The sequence below is a fragment of the Hemibagrus wyckioides genome, linkage group LG22, assembly GCF_019097595.1.
Source record: "Hemibagrus wyckioides isolate EC202008001 linkage group LG22, SWU_Hwy_1.0, whole genome shotgun sequence".
Classification (NCBI taxonomy): Eukaryota; Metazoa; Chordata; class Actinopteri; order Siluriformes; family Bagridae; genus Hemibagrus; species Hemibagrus wyckioides.
This window is the reverse complement of record NC_080731.1, coordinates 11,919,877-11,937,674: the sequence shown is the minus strand read 5'-3', so window position 1 is coordinate 11,937,674 and position 17,798 is coordinate 11,919,877. Positions and strand designations below refer to the sequence as shown.

At 36.9% G+C, this 17,798-nt stretch overlaps 2 protein-coding genes across 6 annotated transcripts; one reads left to right on the top strand and one right to left on the bottom strand.

Annotated features, from left to right (window-relative positions):
- Positions 1–477: 477 nt before the first annotated feature.
- On the bottom strand, positions 478–8,143 carry LOC131343584 (selenocysteine insertion sequence-binding protein 2-like). Of its 5 annotated transcripts, none has more exons than XM_058375384.1 (19): positions 7,970–8,143; positions 7,579–7,837; positions 7,368–7,464; positions 7,094–7,292; positions 6,879–6,951; positions 6,564–6,763; positions 6,388–6,478; positions 6,182–6,306; positions 5,515–5,655; positions 5,273–5,356; positions 5,088–5,198; positions 4,661–4,781; positions 4,287–4,453; positions 4,027–4,177; positions 3,750–3,894; positions 3,390–3,610; positions 2,831–2,985; positions 2,110–2,278; positions 478–1,806 (listed from the first exon to the last, which is right to left on the bottom strand). In XM_058375384.1, exons 3-19 carry the CDS (start codon positions 7,385–7,387, stop codon positions 1,679–1,681), a joined length of 2,301 nt encoding a protein of 766 aa, XP_058231367.1. In that variant the 5' UTR covers positions 7,388–7,464; positions 7,579–7,837; positions 7,970–8,143; the 3' UTR covers positions 478–1,678. The 5 variants fall into 5 exon arrangements, 4 of the variants coding, with proteins under 4 accessions (XP_058231367.1, XP_058231368.1, XP_058231366.1 ...); XM_058375385.1 differs by having other exon boundaries at positions 7,764–7,837; XM_058375386.1 differs by lacking the exon at positions 7,579–7,837 and adding an exon at positions 1,917–1,962 and having other exon boundaries at positions 1,667–1,806.
- Positions 8,144–10,527: 2,384 nt separating this feature from the next.
- Positions 10,528–14,881, top strand: ptrh1 (peptidyl-tRNA hydrolase 1 homolog). The gene is made up of 5 exons (XM_058374486.1): positions 10,528–10,790; positions 12,019–12,238; positions 12,408–12,507; positions 14,364–14,409; positions 14,499–14,881. The coding sequence occupies exons 1-5, from the start codon at positions 10,614–10,616 to the stop codon at positions 14,772–14,774; spliced, it is 819 nt and encodes a 272-aa protein (XP_058230469.1). The 5' UTR covers positions 10,528–10,613; the 3' UTR covers positions 14,775–14,881.
- The last annotated feature ends 2,917 nt before the right edge of the window (positions 14,882–17,798 follow it).

The window sequence follows — 17,798 nt, the reverse complement described above, 5'->3', positions numbered from 1 at the left end:
CCAATTAATTATTACCGTCTCGGCTAACTCGATGCACAACCATAATATATTCAATAGCCAGTATTTATAAGCAGCCACAAGCATGGCTCGTTATACAGGAAAACATCATGTAAGGATAATACGGGCGGACAGGCTTAAATACGTTTAAAGCAGACTGAGAACAACACATGATCTCGGGGGTTGAGAAGCCCATCCTGTTGTCCCATCCCCTAGGGATTTCAGTGTTGCTTTCTTTTTGGCTAGTTAAACTTTAAACCTTTACCAAATGCAGCATTACTACTTCAACCAAATGCTTTTGACTTTTCATCATGGAGCCAGAAGAACCAGGGTTCATTGGTCCAGTTTTAATGGTCCTTTGCCTACTATACATGCATTTTTTTTGTTTTTGGAAATGCTGTAAGACATATGTTTGATGCTGTGAGATGGAATGCGGGCTGTATATTCCGAGATGAGCTAAAAAAAAAAAATCACAACATGGTTTGTATAGTACTAGATCTTTTATTGGCTAGTGCCACCAGTTGATGATGCAGAGAAAATAATGACCAGATGCTGTCCAGCAGACATACTGTATATTCCTCCGTGGTGCACACAAGGCTGATTCATTCATTTGTAGAAGAAAAAGAAAAACTAAACATTCAAATACATACAATGACATTAACATAATTGGTTTTAATTACTAGATATATATAAATGGATTATTGGTGACATTATTTTAGAGGCAGTCATATTTAGTTTTAACTTCAAAGATGTTTGTGCAAATTTGTAAACATTTCAATAAAAATCAATGGATATTGAACGAATACATAATTAGGGGTGTAATGATATCGCACACTGCAAAATATAATTAGATACAAGTCTCTCACTTCGATATGTCTATGCATTGAAAAACACATTCAACACCCTGCATAAGAAAGTCGGCTATTTCTCATAAAATAATGCTCATATTATGTGAGGTGTAATGAACATATAAACATAAGCCCACGTTCCCTCTTCTGAAAAAATAGCTTCCTCTTTACCTGAAATGAGTTCATGGGGGTTAAAAAATAAAGCACACTTCTTCTAAGAACACTATTTTTCACAAGCTAATACACCGACTTGTGCACTAGCATATTATATCAAGAAAAACAACAAAAAGCACTTTGGCTTTCCTTGTAAATTACAATGCTGACAGCCAGGGAGCACAATTCACCAGTGTCATTACTACAAACACATCTAACAGCATTCTTCTATATAGGTGATGCAGAATAACGCAAGGTTCAAAAACATGTGCTACAAAGAGCTGCTTGCTTTTGACAGCATGAGTTAACAGCATGGGAATTAAACGGAAGGAAATTAATAAATTAAAACCCAGTGCTTTAGACACGTCCATGCTAGTGTCAAACCAATTAGACATGTTTTAGTTTTGTTACATACTAATTCACAGCTTTTGTTTTATTATATGCCGCTAAGGACAGATCACACAAACGCTGTCATTATTTAGACAGTGTTTGCAAGAATGTTGAATGTTCGAATCAAATGGAAACCTAAGGCACATAACTCAGGCAATGCTTACATTTGTTGTATTCAATATGGATCATAGTGAGGACACCATTGCAACATATTTTATCGAATTACGATTTTCTCTATCGTTACACCCCTATTCACATTAGAATAAAGTCATAATTCGATTTACGAATTATCAGCTTCCTTCAAGGTCATTCAGATGGTTGTCCGAATCTGTGCTGATGGTCACTGAAGCAAACTGCTCTTCGAAAGGCAGGAACTTGTGGTTGTAGTCTTTCTCCAGCATCTTCTTCCAAACTTTAACTAAAACAATACACAAGGATATAGATTGTAGGATAATTTTTCTTAAGCGCCCCTCACTGTAGAACCAAACGTCAAGGATATGGAGATGGATCTTATACAGCTCGTCCTACCTGGCTAGAGTCAGTCCAGGGAGGAGACATCTTAGGGTGTTTCAAGCTGTGTGTTAGGTTGTTGGGTGTTTTAAAACATTTCATAGTTAGAGATTATGGGTTAGGATTACAGGAGAAGTTGGATCAGGTCCAGCTCCAACCCTTAAATGTTTGGTTATGCAGGCATAACTAAACTAATTTTACTAAATCTTACTGTATTCTGGTTCTTCAGCCTCCGGGGTGTCTAATGGTGGCTCCATATGCTGCTGTGCCTCATTCTCTTCTCCCAGTTGTTCCTGGCAATTTACCTCAAGGTTGGTAATCATCACCTCATAGGCTTTCCTTGCCTGTGATGTGAGCTCAATCATTTTGTGGTAATAGTCCTGTGTGAGTGAAGATAAAACTGTACATTTTACAATAATTTCCCTGCTGAGACCCTCATGCCCTAAATTTCTGTGTACATTTTCTTGTCCTCCCTGCTCCTATAGTGATTATCAACTGGGGATTAGATTCGGGTGTGTTAGAGAAGCATCAGAGCACTACAGGAAATGGGAACTAAGCCACAATGCCCACGCTTATGAAATATTTATTATTTAAATATTTATCAATAAGTGACAATGAGTGAAATTTTGAGAGAGAACATGTACATTAGATATCACGTTTAATAAATGTCATAAGCAAACATACGAAAACTAAATACACTTTATATTCTTTAAATAAATAACTATTATAAGAATAGACATTACAGACCTTGTTACACATCTGTTTAAAAAAAATGTCTTTCAATAACACTTTAATTTTGTTTCAGGCAAATGTAACATTTGCTTTCATTTCGTCTAGACAACAATTTATTACACAGAAAAGTGAAGAGAGACCACAGTGGCTCCCATTTGTGGAACTATACTGAAATAGTAGCAGGATATAAGCTCCCATACCTGTGCTCCATCATAGTTGAAAATGCCCACCAGACTGACAGGAACAGCTTTGTTCACACATCGACCCAAAGACTTCCTTGATAAGGCAAAGACGAAAGGAACGCCTTGTTCCCGACATGTATCAATGATTGTGTGAAGAGCCTCATCGAGACCACCTGCACAAGAAAAACACAGAGTGTGAATGTCTTCACACTGATGAAAAACGATTCACTTTGTCTTAATTATCTTTTCACTAACATCCGTGAGATATTCTGCAAATATGGTTAAACTACACAAAACTTCAAAATCCAGAACTGACTGGTTCTACTAGTTAAATCTCCATACGTAAAATCTTACAAGCTAATAAACATTTTGAGCAAAAATATATCTATAACATGATAACAGTTTATTTATGCATTATTAATATAATGATCTCCAGTTACTATTGCTAGTTGCTATTGTAATCCCTCACATATACTACAGAAGAAACAGATAAGGAATATGTTGTAAAAGTATTGGAGCATCTTAAAAGAAGTCATCTACATACATACACATAAAACAGGTCTGTTTGCTGTCATACCTTTGGACTGTACACGTTCACAGTTGGGAGAAATGATGACACACTTGACTTTCCTGAGCTTCAGGTGTTTCAACACCTCCCTGAGACCCATGACCAGTCGCCTCTTCATCCTGGCCTTCATGGGATCTTTCTGGTAAAGCCGATCCTGGAACCTCGCCAGCTCCTTCAGCAGAGTGGTCACACACTCATCTACATCTTTACTTAGCATCTGGCTGCAGTAGCTGTGAAAGTCAAATAGATTTAAAAAATATATATATATATATCTGGTCAGATATTGTCCTTTACCATATCCCATTAATCATATATCCATCAGATTTCATGCCTCAACCTGATATTTGTGAGTCATTTCTTTTTCCTTACTCTCTAAATTTCCTGCTGTGGATTTTCGGACGATTAGGGTTGGAATTTGAATCCACGTTTTTAGACTGCACATTTTCTTCTACGAGGTTCCTCAGGTCTTCAGATGAACCCGTCTGATCGTCCTCCTCAGCAACACTTTGGTCACCTTACATGAAAATGAACCCACAGGTCATTAATGCTCTTACTCCTAATGATTCCTTTAAGATCAACAGCAACAAAAGGTTAATTGTAGGCAGACACCCAGAATGATGTTAATTGCATTTAAAGACATGATTACTTGTTGCTTCATGACTCTGCTGCACTGAACTACTCTCAGAAAGATTTTCACTGGCTTCCGGCTCTTGACCGACTTCACTAGTGATTTTCGTTGGATCTCTTTCTTCTAGCAATCGGTTCTGCTTCCTTTCTTCTCTCTCCTTCAAAATGACCTGTGTAACAGCCAGTGCATGTGACTCAGTTGTGTGGTACAGTACACAAAAGACCTTACAGGTCCTTTAGACTGCTAAATAAATAAATAAATGGCCATAAATAACTTACTCTTTTAAGGGGTGTGGGCTTTTTGGCTTTAGGGACCTCTCGCTGTTTTCCCTTTTTCACTAAAGGGCAGGTAGAATCCAGAGGGTTGTGTGCTATCCTCTCTTGCTGCCATGAATGCTTCTTTTGAGCCGTTGGGTCCTTGTGGACAATTGGTAGTGCTCCTCCCACTGAATGTAACACAGGGGCAAGAGCAAACTTTAATCATAAAAATAAATTATTAAACAGTAAGCAATTATTAATTCTAAACTATTAAAGCTAAATTATTCAAACAGTATTCCAAGAATATCTCCTCTTGGCCTAATAGCTTTAGAAATAATTCCATTACTTGCAAAAAACCCTCATAAATTAATGAATGCCTCTAGTCACAGAAATACCTGAAAGGGTTAGTGGTTTAACATCTTGTCTTGACTTCTGAGACTGTTTCTGCTCCAGAACAGCCAACATGTTCCCAAGGTCAAGCTGAACAAGTGCTTTGCTCTTCTTCTGACCTACTGGCTGTTGATCAGATATAATATAAATACAATAATAAATTAATAAATATTTCTTTTCTTTTTTTTCACCCTAGATGTTTTGATTAATATACTCTGTATTAGTTTCTGAATGAAGTGTCTCTGTTTGCACTATTCAAGATTTTATCACCGTATATAAAATCTTGAATATATATATATATATATATATATATATATATATATATATATATATATATATATATATATATATATATATATATATATATATATATATGTGTGTGTGTATGTGCTTTCTACAATAGGCCAAGTATATAATAAATCCACATCCAACCTGCACTTTCTTTAAAGTAGCAGATCCAGACTTTACATCAGCAGCTTTGCTTTTGTTTATATTCTCCGATTGCAGAACCGACCCATCTTTCTCAGGTGTCCCAGTATTCTCCTGTGTAACAGAGACAAAAGGTAAGGACCAAAACAAAGCATTGTGTCAATATCTTCTTACTCTCAAAGGATTACCTGTATTCCAGGAATTGACAAATGCCTCTGTGCTTTGCTTGGATTAACAGAAGCCAAAGAAAGATCCGGAAACTCCTCTTCATCCTGAAAATAAAACAATATTAGTTCAACTGGTGTCATTAACAAAAACACGTCAAATCAGAAAGCATGGAATAACAACGGAGTAAAGCATGCCTGTCTTTTAAAGTTTAAAATTTTGTGGCACAAGGTTAGTTACATGAGATAATGATTAAATTACTCACCTCAAACTTGGGAGGCTCCTGCTGTTTCAGCGCCATATTGTGCGTCTCCTGCTCTAAGTCTTCAGACCCTGGTTTAGATTTCTTCTTTTTCTTCCTTTTCTTCTTACTAGTTTGTTCAGCTTCTGGCAGACACAAATCCTCCTTAACAGAAAATTTAAAACGTAATAATTAACATTTCCTGTAATGATTAATATATTTCCTGCAGCATTTACATTAGCAGTGTGCAATAGATCCACACCAAGGGTGCTTACACACATGCAATAAAATGTGGTTTTAACCCACTTCCAGATAACAACTAGTGGAGTCTGACTGCAGTGAAAACATGATTAAACACTGATTTGAGTTCTGAACTGAAATTCAGTGAGCAAAGCAATCATGGCATGTATTTGAGAACATTTACTTCAACATGAGAGAAAATGAGTGCTTGGGTCAAGTGTCAAGTGCTGCGAGAAGATATTCTGAGTGTATGGGCAAAGTTCACAACAAAGTTTACAAAATACTGATGTTCTTACATAATAATATTCAAATTATTTAACAGTGTTTTTATTTTAGTTATAACCAGATCCAGGTGCCGGCGGTTGACTTCCATACTTTCTACATGGTTTAGTTAACATTTTCCATCTTCATACTCAGTGTATGAAAATAGACCAATGTGTAAAAAATGTACCTGAGAGGATGTATCTTGTGCAGCAGGGCTTTTTTGCATGTCTTTCGGGGGCTGAGAGGCAACGCTGGCCCAGGATGTTGCTGGTGATCCATAACGATTTGGTAACACAAGTTCAATATCTGCACCTAAATAAAGAAACTCATTATACAACCACAGACCTCCATACAAGCACAGTGATACAGATTTGTGTAAAGTGCCAGTTCTACCTGTTGTGGCACTCGATTTCTGTTGTGTCTTTTCCGTCGAGATGACATGATCTTTTGATTTCTGTTTTGGTCCTTTATTTCCTGATGTCTCCTAAAAAACGTTAGCATTAGATCAGTTTTTATTTTAACTTTTTAATTTAACCAGTACCAGGTGCAGCATGTGCCTCCCACTGTACCTTAACAGTAGCTGCTGGTGAATCATAAAGAACTGACACTCTGACTGAACCCCAGCACGATCGAACATCTGGGCTTGCAAGTGGCTTGGTGTCACACAGTTCAGGAAAGTCTGACAGTTTTACTTCAAACTGGCATCTTTTCATATCCTCTGATTTGGGTCTCGCTTCCGATTTTTCAGCAGGTCTGGCACCTTTGTAACCTTTTCAAAAAAGACAGAAAAATGTTGGGACCAAATATTGAGGAAGAGATTAATCAGCCTTTATCCAGGACTGTGAACTGTATGAATTCCTAGGTGTCCTTGTATAACAGATTACCTCCTCTGGCTGCGTCTGATGATTTTCTGTTATTTCCTCTTTTATTGTTGGGCTCAAACTTTTGCCTTGATGGCTGTAAGATTCAAACGGTCAAACAAGAAATGATGAAATATGCAAAAGTGTCCTTTTAAGGATGTCACACTAAAAAGTGTATTATTAACAGTAACACTATTTGAAGCTGAGTATTAGACGAGGAGCTACAGACTGAAGAGGACCTTTCTTGTGTGCTCTGATGTGCCTCCCTTTTGGGTGGTGTCATTCTGGAGACTCCTGCTCCCTCCTAGATGCTGGAAGCTACCGGGAACCAGTCCCTTTGGTCTGCTGAGACCTCGACTGTCTGTAATTGCTGACCGCTGTCTTCTCTCAAACCAGTTTTCAGTAGTGGACTGGCTCTGTCGATCTCTTGATAAAGGTCTGAAACATAAACCGTCAGACATTTAAAATGACTCTCCATGCCAGCTAATAATATTTTCAGTATATAACACATACCTTCTCAAGCCTTCCTGCATTATGATTTCAGTTTTAATCTTTGTGTTGGGTCAGTCAGATGTACCTTGAATGTTTCTGATCCACAGGCATTATCAGGCTGAGAAAGAGGAGAAGAAGAAGGACAAATGCTATCATCTGAAATCATATCAAGCTGGTTTATTTTATCTTCTATCCTTGTTTTCCAGTTTGATGAGTAACACACCTACATTACCTGGTAAGGCAACTGTCTGCTTTAAGTAAGTAGTGGGTTGTTAGGTCTTTAGCTTGTCCAACTATTTAGCTAGACATGCAGTTTAGCAGACAACTAAGTTTTCTCAGCTGAATCGTTGCCTAACTTTATTCTGACCCATTTTAAAGGGCACACAGTTACCACTCTATAGCTCTAGAGTTACTAACATGGATGTTGTTTATCGCAAAATCCCCCCTGGACGTCGCACTTTGTGGCACTGGGGTGAGCTAAACCTGTGTGTCTGAGTGAGAAACACAAACACGTTAGCCTCGTTAGCTATCATGCTAAACTCAATCATAATACAATTAATGCGCCATCTCTCAGCATGCAGAGAGCGAACTAAAAAAAAAAAAACACGCAATGTCACACTTACATTTATCTTTTGACAAGATTCTTTTCAACAGCTGGATTCTGACTTTCATAATTTCGCTCTGGTCCGGAGAATAATCCAAAAAATATCCAGCAGTTACAACTATCCGTCTAAATCAGGTCAAACTTCACCACAACACAAATATCGCCATCTGTTGAACTCTTATTTTGAAAAGTAGAAATGCCGGAAGTGGCTAATGCCAAATAAACACCAGTACGTTCTATTGTGCAAAATAAAAGTGGTGTTTGTTTGGAAAACAAAGAGTTGGATTTTGTGATTCATTGCCTGTTATGTTTTGGAAAGTTTTTCATTCATAAATGCAGATGGTTTAAATCTAAACCTAACTTGAACCAGTGGATGAATTAGGTTAAACTCTTGTGTAAATCTTTAAATTTGGTTAGAAACAAGAAAGCTCTTAAATTGATTTCTTTTTTGGATGTGTCTAAACTAATCTAAAAGCCCATTTTGTTTGTTTGTTTGTTTGTTTGTTTGTTATTAATTAATTAATTAATTAATTAATTGCTTTACAATTGTTTGTTTTTTAATGTATTTTTTTATTATTATTTTTTTCTTTCTTCTTTTGTTCTTTGTTTTATGAGCTTTGTTAATGGTTTGCTCAACCTATTGCTGGCTATATATTGTCATATTCTGTGACTTGAGTATGTACCTGGTTGGTTTGTTTGTAAATGAAGCAATAAATTAAAAATATATATATATTGTGTAAAATAAATCAGATAAGTTTAAATCAATTTTTAATGTTAATTTAAAAATGAAATATCAATAAATTAGCAAATAAATAGGCTTAGTTAAATAAATATTTAATTTAATTGTTTGAAAGATAAAACACACAAACAATATATATAGTTTTATATAACATCAGCAGTGACAGATGAAGTGAATAACATTGATTATCTCCTCATCATGGCACCTGTTAGTGGGTGGGATATATTAGGCAGCAAGTGAACATTTTGCCCTCAAAGTTGATGTGTTAGAAGCAGGAAAAATGGACAAGAGTAAGGATTTGAGTGAGTTTGATGAAGGGCCAAATTATAATGGCTAGACGATTCGATCAGAGCATCTCCAAAACTGCAGCTCTTGTGGGGTGTTCCTGGTCTGCAGTGGTCAGTGTCTATCAAAAGCGGTCCAAGGAAGGAACAGTGGTGAACTGGCGACAGGGTCATGGGCGGCCAAGGCTCATTGATGCATGTGGCGAGTGAAAGCTGGCCCAATCCAACAGACGAGCTACTGTTGCTCAAATTGCTGAAGAAGTTAATGCTGGTTCTCATAGAAGGGTGTCAGAATTACAGTACAGTACAGTGCATCACAGTTTGTTGCATTTGGGGCTGCATAGCCACAGACCGGTCAGGGTGCCCATGCTGACCCCTGTGCACCGCAGAAAGTACCAACAGTGAGCACGTGAGCATCAGAACTGGACCACAGATCAGTGGAAGAAGATGGCCTGATGAATGAGGGTTTCTTTTATATCATGTGGATGGCCATGTGTGTGTGTATGTGTGTCGCTTACCTGGGGAACATATGGCACCAGGATGCAGTATGGGAAGAAGGCAAGCCAATGGAGGCAGTGTCATGCTTTGGGCAATGTTCTGCTGGGAAACCTCAATGAGCCGTGCCACAAAGCAAAAATGGTTCAGGAATGGTTTGATAAACACAACAATGAGTTTGAGGTGTTGACTTGGCCTCCAAATTCCCCAGATCGCAATCCAGTTGAGCATCTGTGACAAACAAGTCCAATCCATGGAGGCCCCACCTTGCAATTTAGAGGACTTTTAAAGGATGTGCTGCTAACATCTTGGTGCCAGATACCACAGAACACCTTCAGGGATCTAGTGGAATCCATGCCTCGACGGGTAAGGGCTGTTTTGGCTGCAAAAGGGGGACCAACACAATAGTAGGCAGGTGATCATAATATTGTGACTGATCAGTGTATATATTACTTATTATTATTAAAATGTAATTTGCTTTCTTGTGATTGTGGAATGAATACTTTAGTCCAAGGGTAGTGGTGGTTAAGGCTCTGGGTTGTTGATTAGAATGGGTTCAAGCCCCAGCACCACCAAACTACTACTGTTGGGCAATTGATCAAAGCCTTTAACCCTCTCTGCTCCAGGGAGGGCTGTATCATAGCTGCCCCTGCGCTCTGACCCCAACTTCCTCAGCTGGGATATGTGAAGAAAAGAATTCCACTGTGCTGTAATATATATGTATCAATAATAAAGTCTTCTTACTTTTTAACTCTCTTCTCATCAACTGTATTGTAATGTTTAATCCTCTAGGTGGCATTGTGAACTTCAGCGTCGCTCAGCGTTTTTTCTTCGTCATCTGTCTGATGAAGTTGCCAGGTCGTGAGAAAACAGTACAGTAGGTCTTACAGATTTAATATGGGCTCTTGAACAAAAAGAAATGTCCTTCAAACAGATAATATGATACTGTAAATGTACGTAACGTGGAAGCTTCATAAATGTCCACCTGTAGGTTAAATGCAGGATTATAATGTTAGGAACATGTATTATTGGGTAATATCTGGCAACCACTGTTTTCCGGTAACCTCTGTCACGTTCTTTATGTGAGTTTTTCTAAACATCCGCTGATGTAACTGAAGGTAATCTATGAACTTTGCCTTTCATCAATGAGTAAAGTCACAGTCTGGAGCTGTGTGTTACATCTCATCAAATTCCCCATGACGCTTATAAGGAGGATCATAACCAAGCTGGTCACTCGAGTGCTTCTGGGCACTTCAACTACTTTACATTGTGAGAAAATGTCCAGTGAAATAACATCCATCACTTCCAGGAGGAAGAAACTGGTAGGTCCATTCATTACTGTTATTATCCTACTGTTATTGTTTTATTAAGACTTTTATTAACTATTTATTAGATTATATTTAAATTAGTTTAAGTTAGTGAATAAAGATTATGAAATGTTTGGTTTAAATCTGACTCTAGAAACAATCAATGACTACTTTCTTTCTAGGAATGGTTATTTGTTTTCTCGTGACTGTGGAATTAACTCTTTAATTAGACTAAAACTGTGTGTTTAAGCGGTATTGGTAAAATGATGAAAATACTGTCTCAGTGGTGATTAAATGTATCTCTATCATCTACTATTACCTGAAACCCAAAAGTAAGTGGTACATGACAGCTTCTTCACATTGGTGTACTAATTCATACTGTGATGAAGTGAAATTATGTTAAATAAATGTGACGTAAACAGTAATAGCAGTAAGACTGCACTGCTGTTATTGTCCTTTGTTTGGGACCTGTTGTCTACATTTATACGACAACACTGAGCTGTAAAGGTGTAATGGTTCGATTCGGATTTGATTTCAAACAATTTGACTGAAGGAAATGTATGACTGAAATCCCTTTGGAATTTGTCATCAAAACAGTGTGCAGGTTATCAGTTATACAGCTGAGCAGTGAACTTCATGTACATCTTTCTCAAGGGCCCAGCAATGGGATTTGAACTCACAACCTTCTGATTCATGGGCGAATGTCTTCGGTGACTGCGAACTAAGCTTAAATTAACCTTTAAAATGTCCACAAACATGTTTAAAATTGTAAAAACAAACTCTCCATATCTTAACAATAAATAACAAAATTTATTAATTCTCCAAAATGATTGATAGATTGATTCATACAAAAATATTGAAAGTCTCTGACAGTAGTTGCAGCTGTAACATACAGTAAAAGATTTTATATGTAAATCTATATAAATCTATAATATTAATGATCTTATTCTATATTGTTTTAGTAGATTCAACTCATACCCAGAGACTTAAATATTTTGCCAAATTGCTTTGGTGTAAAACACTTCGGGTCATGCTGTTATAGGAAACTGATCAACTTTAAGATGGCTGCTCCATCACTGATTGATTTTCCTATAACAGAACCAACACCCAACCACTTTTATTTTCTATTTCTCACTTAATCTATTCCTCATTTTATTGAAACCAGACTGATCAAAAATCCAGAGCTGAATAAAGCAATCGTGGTGGACCTCACTGATCTGATCTGTGTTTATTATGTTTTCAGGTGGTCGGGCTCGGGAACCCTGGTATGAACGGCTCACGGCACAGCGTTGGCATGGCTGTGATTGCAGCACTGGCAGAGCATCTGGGAGTGTCTGATCAGTGGAAATCGGACAGACACGTATCAGGAGAGGTTATTGTTACAGGTTATCAGGACACACAGATTGTGCTTCTCCGGCCAAAACTGCTCATGAATGTCAATGGTGTGAGTGTGGCGAAGGCAGGTGAGTGAGATCTATTTCACACATACATTATTAAAGTATATATTTAATATTCACAGTTTTAATTTAGGAGTGCATTGCTGTATTGATTCACGAATGTTTACATTACATGGTCAAACATCTGGCCGTTATATCTTTTTTATTATTGCTGTTGTCGATTATTGTTTTTCAGCAAGCAGATTTTCTATTCGACCTGAACACATTGTCTTGGTACATGATGAACTTGACAAACCGCTTGGAAAACTTGCCATCAAACATGGAGGGAGTGCAAGGTCAGAAACACCTTTGTTTAAATTTTTTTTACAGAAAGGTAAACAAACACGTATTAAACCCGGGCCATTTCTTCATGTCATTTAACAAATCCCAGATCAATACACAGATGATGAATTTATTTATGTTGATCATTCCAAAGGGGCTAAAACTAATGGTGAAAAAGCTTATGCCATGTGAGGCATCTTTTGTGAGACAAATTATATAATTTCAGATCCAGACCTTTACCCGTCTTATCTTAGATATTTCTGTTAAAATGCGCCACAAAATGCATTTGTCCATTCTATTCTGATTTTTATTTAAATTGATTTACTAATTTTTGTATTTAAGACTAGTCAATTGCTTGTATAAAAAAAGAAAACAAAGTGCGTGCATGTGTATTACCAAAATTTAATTTAGAAACCCCACAAGAGCTGCGGTTTTGGAGATGCTCTGATCCAGTCATCTAGCCATCACAATTTGGTCCTTGTCAAACTCGCTCTAAATCCTTACGCTTGCCCATTTTTCCTGCTTCTAACACATCAACTTTGAGGACAAAATGTTCACTTGCTGTCTAATATATCCCACCCACTAACAGGTGCCATGATGAGGAGATAATCAGTGTTAGCCACTTTACCTGTCACTGCTCATAATGTTATGCCTGATCAGTGGATAAGCACATCATCTTACTGCACGAGTTACAGCTGAATTTAGTAATCCCGATTTCCACCACTAGAGGGCTTCATCACCCAAATACTGAATTGTCACCATGGTTACCCGTTCTTTTCTCGCCTGTTTGCAGTTTACACTCATTAGCACTAGACAGCCCTCTGTTAATCCTCTAACAGTTTCCAGAATCTCTCTCTCTCTCTCTCTCTCTCTCTCTCTCTCTCTCTCTCTTGCTCTCTCTCTCTCTCTCTGTCTGTCTCTCTCTCTCTCTCTCTCTCTGTCTGTCTCTCTCTCTCTCTCTCTCTCTCTGCATATTTTTGTGCCGTTTTAGTGCAGGAGAATTCTCTTTAGTGATTTGAACCTCTTAAAGTTAGTGGACAAACTTTTATACAATAAACCTTATAAATAAATCATTTGATATCAAAGCTACTTGGATGATTATACTTAGCGTTATATAAACAACGCCATTAAGAAACTGCAGACCAAAGCCAACAGTACAGTATATATGTAAGTTAATAGGAAGCAAGCATTTACAGATGATCAGAGCATCCCTTTTCCATTCACTGCAGAATATTTGATTAAACACCACCACTCATCACTCATCTTAGTCCTTAATGGATAAAACAAATTGCAAAGACTGCCATTTATTTATAAATGGCTTATTCACCTAATACAAAGTCTCTTCACATGTGTCATCTCCAGCTACTAAACTTGAATGTGTTAGATTTCCCAGCTGTAGCATCATACTTAAGAAATTATGTCATTCTAGAAATCTGCTTCTTCTTTTTTTCTTTTTTTTACCTTTGGGCGCATGATTCAGAACCTAATTAATCGAGCATTAAAAAGGCATGAAAAACTCGAGATGAGAAAACAGTTGGCTCAACAAAAAAAAATCTGGGAAATAGGAGAGCACTGGATGTGACATGGGTTTCATTTATCTTCAGTAGATACTTTATTCTTCTTAGGGTCAATACACTGTTTATATTTTGAAAACTAGAGCCAGGTACATGTAATAGAAAATATCGAGGGCATGTTCAATCAAAAATAATAACTGTGGAAGCAAGAAACAGGTCAGAAGAACTAGTGGTTTTAACACAGCCAAGCCTCAATAATCATCCTCATGGTGTCTATGAGTCAGGTGCTGATTATACAATAAAATATGGTTGTTCTTGCAATCAAACCTGAGCCTCTCTTATTGTTTTATTGACAGGGGTCACAATGGTGTCCGGTCCTGTATCGACTGCCTTCACACTGATGTAGGTCTCCAGTTTATTTGAAAACCAATATCGGCAAAAAATACCAAAGGTCATTCTGAAGTTTTCATACTGTTTTGTATCTGTCACAGGTTATGCCACGACTGCGAATTGGTATCGGCAGACCTTCAGGAAACACACCCGTGGATAGACATGTTCTGGGCAGGTTTTCTAAAGAAGAACAGAACACGTTAAGCTCTGTCATGGGGCAAAGTGTAGAACTTTTACTGGCACAAATCACAGAGCAACAACTCCAACGAGCTCCAGCAGGGGGCAGGAGAGCAACACAGAAGAGGAAAGAGAGGCCACCTTCTGCAGTGCAGGAGCCTGAGGAAAAGCCACACACAACTGACCTGAACTGCCAATAAGCTAATGATTATAAACTCATGACTCTGCTGATTGTGGATGTTTGTATTGTAAAATTGAATAAATGACAGTTCTGTTTTAAGTGGACATTCTGCGGTGTGAGAAAAGAAAAGTATACTTACCTCATACTTGATACATACATTCTTCATACCTCAGAACAGTATCACTTACTTTAGGCTTACTTACTTTAGGCTACTGATAATAAAATGGTTATTTAAAGTAGATTTTGTAGAAATGTTGTATTAATTAGATTAGAGGTGCCAAATTTGTTTTAGGCAACCGGACACATTACATTCAGAGCTCAGTTCACTGTCAAGTGTAGAATCTACAGATGACATCAAATCATCCGCTCCTCTAAAGTATATAAATCTGTTTGTATTTAACCCCAGAATTAGACATGGTTACAGTGCAGCTTAGCTTGCTGATAAAGGATATAATTAGCACATTTTGTTAGCTGATTTTATGGTCATGACTTTATTCATCTATATTTGTCACAAGTGGAATAACAGAGATTAACCCTTCATTTAAAAACAAAAAATACAATTAGATTTTTTAATGCATATTTTTATTTAGGACACATTCATTCAACTAACGTATCAGACTTCATCAGACTCACCATGTAGATTTGACATCACTGTATTAGGCTGCAGCCTCTGCTCTATCTTCTTGTAGCTTTCTAAATAGTGGTCTATTTGACAATGACATTATTTATTTGTTAGTGGATAAATGAGGCTGAGTATAGCTGATAAAGAACCTGACATTGAGCCAACAGTGACAAGTGCTGCAAGACTCTACCAGGGACAGCAGAACAAAGAAGAACATGTCTAAATGTGTTGAAATGTCTAAAAGGTTAAAATTACTTAGGAATGAAGCACTTAATCCCAAGCAGGCAAATAAACAACAACAAACAACAATACAAGCTTTTAAGAAAGTTCACAGGCATCAGTAATATAGTAATAATACTTAAGGGATATTTAAAGGCTCTTTGTGTGGTTAAAGGGGTCTGTCTTATTGTTGTTCTCCTTTCTAATAATGAAACACTCTGTTTGGTTTATCAAAAAGGGCAAGTGAAGATCATGCCATGAGGTAGATAGGTAATTGATAGCTTTACTAGTTAATAGCATAAGTGTTAATATCTAGATAGAGTTTAGTGTGAATGTTCACATAGCATTAGAGCAGTTTCCCAATTCAGGTCTTGGAGAAACCCTTGTTCTTGTTCTAACACACCTAGTTCAACTCAGGCTGTGGATTTGCTGGTTAGTTGAATCATTTGTATATAGAGTAAAGAAAAGACTAAAACCTTGCATATTTCCCTTTCTTATTCACCTCTTTATCTGTCCTAGTACCAGTTACAATTTTAGCTCTTTGCTGAAAAACTATTTTTCGGTTGACTTTTGATTTAGATTTGTCTCCTTGACAAAAACATTTCATTTTACATTTCCTTTTAAACACTTTATAAATTTCCTTTTTTTTTTTTTTCATTTTTAGATAAATGAGTCTTTTGTCCATTTACACAGTCTTTTGTCCATTTAACAACACAGTCACAGATTCAAACTATTTATTCGGTACATTCCACATGTATTTTTTTTCTGAGGGGATGTGCAGAGCATGTGTAAGCGTGTAGGAGGGGACTAGTTTCTAGAAATATCATGAAGAAACAACATACAGAGAGGGTTTGCCCTGTATGGCCATGCACAGAATGCCTCATTTATGTATTCATTATGGATTCACTAGCATCTGGCAGCAGGAGCTGGTAATAACATTTGTGTTTATTTAGTGTGTTTAAGCCAAGTTCCCTTAGTTAAGATAAGGAGAACAGAAAAAACTGTATAAAGCGCATCTGGATAATTGTTTTCAATTTGCAGGCCATTCTGAGTGTCATTTAATCCACCCAACCAACTTGAATAATTTTTATATAATTAACATGTAATCCTCAGTAGCATACAATATTTAATTTATAATCCTTAACTGACTTTATTTTTTATTCCTTTTCTATATTACACACAATACTGTTTGACTCCCTGCTGATTGTGATGCCAGTGGGAATTCATTTCTACCTAAAGAGAGCATTTAGTCTTGTCCAGCTCTCTCATCTCCTCTGCTCAACAGATCAGCTTCCAAAGCTAAAACCGTCATCAAATGCTGTCACGCTCATCATCCTGTACATTAGTACAAGCACTCTCTGCCATAACAACTGAATAGCAATTTTAGTTGCATTGCATTCTGGAACACCGGGTCCATCATTTGCTGTCTTCTCTACGTCTATACACTGAAGGTCATCGGAAAATGGAGATTGAGGAAAGACTCTCTTGCTCTTTTGTTTTCAGGATCTAACAGCAAAACATCAGTTAAACCAGTTAGAAATGTGAAGTTGTTCTTTTAGTCATTGTCGAGAAGTGAGTGCTAGTTTATTCCAATCCCCCAGACTTACTCTTGTGAGTCAATTATAATTTTTTTTAATTATAATAATTTAAATAATTTTTAATAGGTTTATTATGACACCAAAAAATTTGGTTAAAGATCCATTCAAAGTAAAAAGGTTCTTTTGGAAAGCTAAAAATATTTCTTAAATGGCATCACTTATTTTAAAGAACCTTAAAACAGAATGTTTACTTGTCAGAGAGTGTTCTCTGTTAGGGAATTAAGGGGAAGTAAAACCTTAATTATCCAAACATCCTTCATAAAAGGATGTAGATGAACCCTGGACTAAAAGAACTTAGTTAATTCTATTGTCCAGAATTGTTTATTATGTTTCTCTACACATTTGTTCACTTTTAGGAAAGAAAAGTACCCTTCATTATTCATTATTCAGTGGGTTTTGAGATAGTTAGTTAGGGATTTTTTATTATAAAATAATTAAATATTAAATTTTCTGATGGTTATATGTAGCACTCCTAAATGTACCCACAGAAAACCTTCAGAAAACCTTTTCGTATTATTTAAATGTATGCTTTTTTCAAAGTTTATCCAGCAGTTTTTATATAGTCACACAGCTCTTTGAGTGCCAAATGTGCTGTAATCCAAAT

Coding starts and splice junctions, on each gene's coding strand:
- LOC131343584 (XM_058375384.1), bottom strand. CDS start 7,387: ATGCAGGAAGGCTTGAGAAG. Junction 3,895..4,026: donor GCAGAGTCATGAAGCAACAA/GTAATCATGTCT, acceptor TTTTCATGTAAG/GTGACCAAAGTGTTGCTGAG. Junction 3,611..3,749: donor CACAGCAGGAAATTTAGAGA/GTAAGGAAAAAG, acceptor TGACTTTCACAG/CTACTGCAGCCAGATGCTAA.
- ptrh1 (XM_058374486.1), top strand. CDS start 10,614: ATGAGTAAAGTCACAGTCTGGAGCTGTGTGTTACATCTCATCAAATTC. Junction 10,791..12,018: donor CTTCCAGGAGGAAGAAACTG/GTAGGTCCATTC, acceptor TTATGTTTTCAG/GTGGTCGGGCTCGGGAACCC. Junction 14,410..14,498: donor TCGACTGCCTTCACACTGAT/GTAGGTCTCCAG, acceptor TATCTGTCACAG/GTTATGCCACGACTGCGAAT.